Below are 9,390 nucleotides of genomic sequence, written 5' to 3' on the forward strand. Positions count from 1 at the left end.
AGAGAGAGAGAGAGAGAGAGAGAGAGAGAGAGAGAGAGAGAGAGAGTTTGAAACAGTGTTTCTTTGTAGCCGAGGCTGGCCTCCAACTTCCAGTGATCCTCCTGCCTCAGCCTTTAAGTGCTGGGCTATCAGGCATATGTGAGCTGTTAATAAATAGAAACATAGAGGGAAAAGATGAGTTTGGGCACCATCTGTTAGTTTCTGTGATGAAATACCTGACAGATGCCAGGCATGCTGGTGCACGCTTTTAATCCCAGCGCTTAGAGGCAGAGGAAGACAGATCTCTGAGTTGGAGGACAGCCTGGTCCACAGAGTAAGCTCCAAGACAGCCAGGGCTACACAGGAAAACCCTGTCTCAAAAACAAAACATACAAATAAAACCTGACAGAAACTACCTAAAGGAGGAGGGAATTTTGAGCCCTGGTGATATCCCCCAGCCAGGTCCTACCTCGTAAGGACAGCCTCACAGGCCTCCTATAAGCCTAACCCTAACCTGCGGAGACTTCCCGATAGAGGCCACTATGTTCCCTGAGGGGTGGACCTGGTTCAGGCCCTGGAAATGGGTGGGAGTCCTGAGGTCAACCGTGACCTTGAGACTAGGTTCTCTGTTGCAGGTCATCATTGGGAGCATCTTTGAAGTCATCTGGGCTGTCATAAAACCTGGTACATCCTTTGGAATCAGCGTGTTACGAGCTCTCAGGTTACTGCGTATTTTCAAAGTCACAAAGTAAGTTTTGAGGTTTCTTAGCCCTCTGTTAAGGGGATGAGGCGGGCACCCTGCCTAGCATACCCTGCTCTGATCCCCACCTTGGCTTCTGTCGGCAGGTACTGGGCATCTCTCAGAAACCTGGTTGTCTCCCTCCTCAACTCCATGAAGTCCATCATAAGTCTGTTGTTCCTCCTTTTCCTGTTCATCGTTGTCTTTGCCCTCTTGGGGATGCAGCTGTTTGGTGGCCAGTAAGTACTGCCTTACATCTGGACATCCCACCCGGGACTCCTGCTCAGCTTCCATGACACACCCACCACCACAGGGCCCCTTCAAGCCGACCTCATCCTGTGACTCGCCCTCAGGACACGAATGGTCATCTAGGGCAGTTTGAGCTTCTGGGTACCAAATACAGTATCTTCCTGGGGAACAGATACTCTACACGTTACCGTGGGAACCAGAAACTGAACCATGCCTTCAGAGCAGAAGGGCTAACACAGAATGTCCTTGCTATCCACAGGTTTAATTTTGATGAGGGGACTCCTCCCACCAACTTCGACACCTTCCCAGCAGCAATAATGACTGTGTTTCAGGTATGAACTTTCTCAGCCCGATGCGGGCCCCTAACCACAGAGGCCCTGAATTCCTTTATTTCTTCCCTTTTCCGACTGTTTTGGAATGCTTGTTTTTATTGTTGCTGGAGATGCAGCTCAGTGTTAGAGCATTTATTCAGCACATAAGAAGCCCTGGATTCCAGCCCAAGTACAGACATACACACTCATGTGCACACACGAGCATGCACACACACAGGAGAGGATAGCTTGTCACTTGTACATCCCAAGAGAGTTCAGGATGCTCTACAGGACCACATAGGACAGTACCAAGGCCAGCTGGGGTACTGAAGAGCCTTGCTTGTGGTTTTCATGAGAAGGAACGAGTAAAGCGGAGCGTCTGCCCCTGCAGTAGTGACTCTAACAGCTGTCAGGGTAAGCTGTTCTGTATCAGAGCAATGGCCACATTCTTCCCCATCTCTAGGAATTGGCTTCCCCAGGGCAAAACCATCCCTCCAGGGTCTGCAGGGCTCCAGCTACTTACGAATCAATAAAATCAGTAAAGCTGGCTGGGCATGATGCACACTGGACTGTCACCCCAGGACTTGAGGTTGGAGCAAGAGGAAGTAGAAGTTCGTCATTTTCAGTTCCTAATGAATTTGGGGTCAGTCTGGGCTACATAAAACACTGTTGAAAAAAGAAAGGAGGGGAGGAAGGAGAGGAGTGGAAAAGAAAAGCAGAAAGGAAAGAGTACCTGGGGTAGTAGCACACACCTGTAATCCCAGTACTGAGGCTGAGACTGGAGGAGCTCCAGTTCAAGGCCAGGCTGTGAGGCCCCGCCCACAACGAAAGGGAAAGACCTGGCTGGTTAATGTATCCACCTGTCTTGGAAGCAAGTGTCTCCACATCTTCCAGGATAAGGAAGCTTACATCTTTTTGGGGCACCTACACTAAGGCTTAGGGACTGGCTGATCGGAAATCTCTGGGTTTATTCAAATTTATTTTTTTCTTTGGGAGAGAAAGGGAGTGTATAGAAGATGTGGCCTCCATCCTTCCTTTTCAAGGCAGGCCCGAGAGAGGGCAGCTGTGAAGAACGTCCCAAGCCAGAGAATAGATGATTGCAGTCCCCCAGGGGCACAGGGCATTGTCTGTAGACAGTGTTGATGGTCATACCTAGTTGAGTGGGCGAATGACAGTGGCATCTGGTTTCTGGAGGCCAGTGATGTTCAGCGTTGGGCAGGGCACAGGTTGGTCCTCCCAGAGAATGATGTACCCCCGACTAACAGTGCCAGGCTGAGAAGCCTAGCCACAGCACAAGAACATTCTAGAATTCTTTCCTATTTCCTTCATCCTCGGGAGACTATGGATAGAAGGAGGGAAACTAGAGTGTTGGTTTTTTTTTCTTTTGAAAAGACACAAGGCCTGGGTATGGTGGTGTGTTCCCAGTATTTGGGAAGCAGAAGCAGGTGGATCTCTGTCAGTTTGAGGCCAGCCTGGTCTATATAGTGAGACCCCAAACTCAAAAAAAGATCCATGGACGGATGAGAAGCCTCAGTAGGCAAAGGTATTTGTTGCCAAGCCTGACAAGTCGGGTTTGCTCTCTGGGACTCACATGGTGGGAGGAGAGAACTGACTTCTACATGTTGTCTTCTGACCTCCATATGTGGCATATGCGTGAGCGTGCACACACACACACACACACACACACACACTCACACACACACTAAATACATAAGTGTAACTTAAGTTTGAAGATGGCCTAGGCTCTCAAAGGAAAAAGAAAGGAGGGAGAAAGGGAGGGAGGGAAGGAGGGAGGGAGGAAAAAAATGAGCCATTAATAGCGTGTACTGCTCAGAGGGCCCGAGTTCAGTTCCCAGCACCCATGTCAGTGGCTCACAACCACCTGTAAGTCCAGCTCCAAGGAATCTGATGCCCTCTTCTGGCCTCTGAGGGCATCTCCATTTGTGCATAAACCCACACACAGACACACACCACATACACATAATTATGTGTATATCTTTGAAGAGAGAGAGCGAGCTTTTTAAAGGCTGTGGATGATTATCTACCTAGGGTGGGAACTGTGGCACGGCAGAATGTTGACAGTGTGCATGGCCCTGGGGCTCAGCACATCATACACCCCAGAGCATCACAGCTGTATGTAAGATGCCTGCACCACTGTCCCTCTCTCCCCACCGCCCTTCATGGGGGCTTCTCCACCCCCCACCCCGGCCTCTCATCAGCTAGTCCATCCGCCAGGGCAACCTGAGTTTTCAGCCTGAACAAGATTGTGGTGTATCTGTCTTTCTGTGCTGAACTTCTGTGAACTCACATTACAACCTCAAGTTTTTCAAGCATTTGAGCACTGCTCAGGTATCTTTTTGGCGCCAGATACGGTGGCACATGCCTGTCATCCCAGTACTGAGGTGGGGAAGCAAGAGGATCAGATGTTCAAAGTCATCCTTACTTATTTGGGAAGTTTGAAGGCAGCTACACAAAACCCTACCTTACACACACACACATGCACACATGCACAAGCGCACACGAGAAAGCCTGGTACCCTGTGCCTCCTCCGTGCTCATCAGAGGGACTGCCACCTTTTGTTACAGCTGTTCGCTCCCAGTGTGTGACCTGCCTTTGTACGATGCTACAGGAACAGTCCTGGGTGGGCACACACCTTAGCTCCCTCACCTCACAAGGCTGAACCCCAAAATGTCCACAGTGGAATCTTGCTCCATAAATTACCCTTTTGTGTGACAGGGTCTAATGTAGCCCAGGCTAGCCTCATGCTAGCTATAGAGCTAAGGCTGGCCTTGAATTCCTCATCTTCCATGCCTCCACCTCCCCAGCGCTGGGATGACAGGCTTGTGTCACATACCTGGTCTATGCAATCCTGGGGCTAGAACCCCAGGTTTCAGCCAGGCAGTGGTGGCACATACCTTTAATCCCAGCACTCATGAGGCAGAAGCAGGTGGATCTCTGTGAGTTTAGGCCGGCCTGGTCTACAAAGTGAGTTTCAGAACAGCCAGAGCTACACAGAGAAACCCTGTCTTGAAAAGAAAAAGGAAGAAAGAAAAGAACCCCAGGGTTTATACATACTAGGCAAGTACTCTATTACTGAGCCACGTCCCCAGACCTCTCTCGCTCTCTTTCTTCTTCTTACACTAGCAGGAATCCCACATCATACAGCTCACAGGTCCAGATGACGAGCTAGGCAAGGACTCTGCTTCTGGGCTGCATCCCCAGGACTCCTGCCATTTAAAAGTATTGTTTGTCTGTCTGTCTATTTGAGACAGGATCAAATACCAACTCACTGGAAGCTGAGCCTGTGCCCTGACCCGCACAGCCCAGAGCAAACCTTTGTGTCACATCAGAGAAGACAGGATTACAGCAAGCCATGAGGCACCCAAGTCCCCTATTTCCCACAGCCAAGTTGAGAGCCCCCAGTTACAGGCACTGAGATGGGAGTTCACATGAGGTCGATGAAGACCTTGGGCTGACAGATCATGGCTGCATCTGTGGCTCCAATGAGCTGCTGGCTGAGAGGGGTTTGGCTGTGTATCTGTCCCTGTCTTTCAGATTCTGACGGGCGAAGATTGGAATGAGGTCATGTATGATGGGATCAAGTCTCAGGGGGGTGTGCAAGGCGGCATGGTGTTCTCCATCTACTTCATCGTCCTCACCCTCTTCGGGAACTGTATCCTTCATGGGGACCAGGGACAGACTGGGTGTGGGCGGAGGAGGAGGGACCCAGATGCCCAGGCTCTGGGCAGTGCTCCCATCGGCTGCTTTCCCTGACTTGACATACAGACACCCTGCTGAATGTGTTCTTGGCCATCGCAGTGGACAACCTGGCCAATGCCCAGGAGCTCACCAAGGTGGAAGACATAGTAACCACCTGCTCATGGCAGATCATGACAGCAGGGGGCGGAGGGATGTTGGGACAGTCAGGGCTCTAGCTGGGGATGGGAGCATTGGGCGCTTCCTGGAGCAATGCCATCCCTGATCAAGACAGTTTACAGCCCAGAAGGGAAAGGGGATGGCAAGGTGGCTACTGAGGACAGATAGCCAGCTGCATCCAAGGGCTTGAGGAATAAGGAGTTCCAGGGTAATGGGCACCACTACCAAGCAGAGGACGGGCCAAGGAGTGACTTGATAAGGCCACAGATAGAGCTGGACCTCTGGAAATGCAGAACCATGGCAAGGCTCAGATACAGTGGCCAGGAATCTACTTCCCACTGCGCCCTCCCTCTGGCTTCCATATGGAGCCTGCTAGGGACAGTTGATGGGAGGCCAAGAGACAAGATGCTCTCAGGTCAGCTGCCTGGGAGGACAGAGAATGGGGCTGAGGGCATATTTACCACCTGTGACCAAGTGCTGAGGGGCTGGCCAGATGAAATTCCCGCAGGCTGGCCTTCAAGAGACAACAGTAAAGAACTGTGGTGCTTTGGGTGCCAAGCACTACTCCTGTCTCCCTTTGGAGAGTCAGAAAGGCAAACTCCCTTGTCCAAGATGGTATGACGGCTACAGCCACTACATAAAGCATTGTGCAGCCAGCATGGTGGTGCATGCCTCTGAGCACAGCACTGAGGCAGGAGGATTGCAAGTTTAAGAATAGTCTGTGCTACATAGCAAGAGCCTGTCTTCCTTCCCCCCAAAAAGTGTGTGTGTGTGTGTGTGTGTGCATACACACACATACGCATACATATATCTTCACTCCACAGTGGGAGTGGAAAAACTGAGGCCAGGGAGGGTAGATGCATGTATCATACACTAGGAACTGGGAGAGCAAAGACAGAACCCTGCAAAGGACAGAGGAGAAGAGATGGGACAGGGAGAATGTCAAAGTGGGAAGAAAAGCCACGTGGGTGAGATGAAGCCCAGGTCTTCATTCATACTCAGTGACAGTGAATTATCTGGGGTATCATGTGCCCCTCAAGGCAGCCTAGGAGGTAATACTGCTTTCAGCAATGAATCTTATGGCCCCCGGTGGGCCAGCCCGTGAACAAGACTGCCAGGATACGCACTACGCAAAGGAAACTGGACAGGGTGATGTGTGGAGGCTGTGCGCTCAGAGACGGGTGCATCCGCCTGGGGGAAGAGACCTCAGGGGTGATGCTTGGTGGGACCTCGACCTGGGTGTCAGGGCAGAGGCATCTTCTTTGTGGTCATAGCTGGCTCTGCAAAATTAAAAACCACACAGCGCTTGCAGGCAGGCTCTTCCCTGGAGCTCTCGTAGTTACAGCTTCACGGTCTCATCCTCAGTGCCTCAGAACTCAGACACTGGGGCTACAGAGGTAGGACTGCCAACCCTCCATCTGTTGACCCTGGCAGGAGGGAGGGAGGGAGGATTTCCCGGTCCCACCTCCATCAGGGAAAAGCGGAAGTTTCCCACCCCAGGCACGAAGCCAAGAGTTCAGCCACCATAAAGCTGGCTGGCATGTGTCACCACAGGCCGATCCAGCCAAGAGCTCATCCAAGATACAGGAGGCTAGCATGGGTTCCAAAGTGAAGGTGGCCATTCACCTACACACCCCATCTTCCCCTTCGGTTGTACATGTTTCACACAGGTGTAATCCTCAAGCAGGGGAAGGCACCTGAAACCCCCGTTTGTGTACGCCATCCCTCAGTCAGTAATCACGTACCGAGCGCCTGCAGTGAGCACAGCCCTGGCCTAGAAGCCAGGGTCGAAGCAGTGCATGACACTAAGATGCCTGACCTCTTGGCGCAGGAATCCAGGCTGTGGAGACAGGCCAGGAATCAGACACATTTGTAAAACCACAGTTCACCAGAAAAGTGAAGCAGGGTGAATCAGAGAGTCCTCGAAGTTCAGGTGATGAAGAGAAGACACAGAGAAGCTGAGAGACCTGTTGAAGGTCACATTAACAATAAGTGGAAAGGCTGGGATTTGAACCCTGCTGTCTGAATCTGAAATGTGTGGTCTTCTCCACTGCACACACAATGCTTAAACCTGAATTGCTCCATGCCCTCCCAGGAACTTGCAGAAAATGCAGATTCCGGAAGGCAGCCCTGGGTGTGCAGGTGCTGGCAGGGGCCTGGGAGCTGGCTTTTTCAGTGTTGTTGAGGCAGATGCTTCCGGGACCTGGTTCTAAGCTATGCTAGGCATGCTGCCTGGAGAGGGGCACCCCACCTCCTTGTCACTGACAGATTTTAAGGTGGTTACTCCTGGTCCCAGAAGATCTCAGAAGGTGGGATTAGCCACCCTGTAGCTACCCCAGGGCTCCTATTCTTGGTGGGTCTATATATATTCCCTTGAGACAGGGTCTCACTTTATAGCCCTGACTGTTCCAGAACTCGCTCTTTAGACCAGGCTGGCCTTGAACTCATAGCAATCTTCCAGCCTCTGCCTCCTGAGTGCTGTGATTAAAGGCGTGCAGCACATCCAGCCTTTGATGGTCCATCTAGGCCGTGGACTTAAGCATAGAGCCCGCCCCTCTCCCCATCTTCCCACAGGCTGACGATAGATCTTAAGGACCCCAGCAGCTGCCTTCCCCCCACTGTTGACAGTTGTGTGGCTCCGCCTTTGGGGTACCTGATGTTTAAGGGTGCTGGTTCAGAGCATTTAAACAACCTGAAAAGCACAGAACACCCACAGGCTCAGGACTAGGGATGCAGCTCCCTGACAGCTCTGTTCTAGCTGCTGCAAAGCCTCAGGGTCAATCCCCAGCACCAAAAAAAAATAATTATAGAAAAGACAGTAGGAGGAGCCTGTTATTCCAGCACTGGGGAGTACTGAGCCAGACCAGCAGGGCCACAAAGGGTTAATGGGCTAGAGAGCCAGCCTGTATACAAGGGGTACATTTTACCACCCAGTCTGACTGGGGGCCTTAGTTCCAGTGGGTTAAGGTCCAGGCGGAACTTGTTTCTCAGTACTGCAGATTTTGTCCCCGCTGGCAGCAAGGTGGGGAGTGAGCCCCAGGCCTGTTCTTGTGCACAGGAATCCCATTTACTTCCTAGGATGAACAAGAAGAGGAGGAGGCAGCCAACCAGAAACTGGCACTACAGAAAGCCAAGGAGGTAGCAGAAGTGAGTCCCCTGTCTGCAGCCAACATGTCTATAGCTGTGTAAGTGTCCCCAAGCAGCCGGTGCCACTAAGGCAAGGATGTGGGGAGAGTCAGGGCTGAGCCTGGGAGAGGCTGGGAAAGCAGCATCCATGTGGGGCGGGGCGGGCACTTTCGTGTGGCTGTTCCAGTCCAGGAGACGACAATAAGGAGTGAGATGAGTGAGTAACTGCACACTGTGGAGCCTCCAGGAAGCAGCTGGGAAGGGCCAGTGGGTGAGGAATTTGAGCCCTGCCACCCTCTGTGCCCCGTGTGTGCACCCCAGGCCAGGGCTCTGCCACCGAGCTTCACTCCGTCCCCCAAAGCTGTGACTTTATAGCCAGGTGTGGTGGCACACACCTCACTCTGGAGGCGGAGACAGGCAGATATGTGTGAGTTCAAGGACAGCTGGGTCCACACTAGACACAGTAGGATCCTGATCCAGAAAACAAACTTGTTAGGCAAGGCCTCGGTTAGAAGGAAACAAAACTCGAAAGTGAGAGAGCCAGTGAGAGAGGGAAGGCTCTGAGGCAGGGGTGTTTCAGGATGGGAAAGAGTGGTGAGGTGACAGATGGGGAGGGGAGCAGAGTAGGCTAAGTCTTGAGGGCCACCGAGCAAACTTGGGTTCTGGATCCTGAGAGCCGTAGAGGGTTCTTGAGCAGACCAGACTCTCCTGTTCACAGGTACCTCTGGTTATTCTTGGGGTAACAGACTGTGGGTTGGGGATGGTTATGTGGGCTGAAGGTCAGAATCAAGACCCTGGGCTGGCCGTGCAAAGGAGGTGAGACCAAGCAGGATGATGGGTGAGCTGTGTTCATGCCATATTCTAAAAGTGGGGCAGAGGCAGTTACAGTGAAAGTGTCTTCCTTAAAGGGAAGTGGCTATGGCAGGGCAGGCTTCCATAGTGCCAGTGCTACCCCAAAAACAGGCACAACCAACTGCTTTCCTCCAGAGCTACCCACAACCCCTACCTGCACACCCCAGCTGCCCACAACCCCTCCTGTACATCCCAGCTGCCCACAACCCCTCCTGTACACCCCAGCTGCCCACAACCCCTACCTGCACACCCCAGTTG

At 52.2% G+C, this 9,390-nt stretch overlaps 1 protein-coding gene across 1 annotated transcript in view; it reads left to right on the top strand.

Annotated features, from left to right (window-relative positions):
* Cacna1a (calcium voltage-gated channel subunit alpha1 A) overlaps positions 1-9,390 on the top strand; it is a 243,021-nt gene that overhangs the window by 141,859 nt on the left and 91,772 nt on the right. Inside the window, 6 exon segments of the mRNA XM_026777920.1 lie at positions 615-727; positions 826-957; positions 1,227-1,299; positions 4,834-4,951; positions 5,065-5,132; positions 8,233-8,339. Coding sequence (XP_026633721.1) covers positions 615-727; positions 826-957; positions 1,227-1,299; positions 4,834-4,951; positions 5,065-5,132; positions 8,233-8,339 — 611 coding nt within the window.

The sequence above is a fragment of the Microtus ochrogaster genome, unplaced genomic scaffold (genome assembly GCF_000317375.1).
Source record: "Microtus ochrogaster isolate Prairie Vole_2 unplaced genomic scaffold, MicOch1.0 UNK90, whole genome shotgun sequence".
Lineage (NCBI taxonomy): Eukaryota > Metazoa > Chordata > Mammalia > Rodentia > Cricetidae > Microtus > Microtus ochrogaster.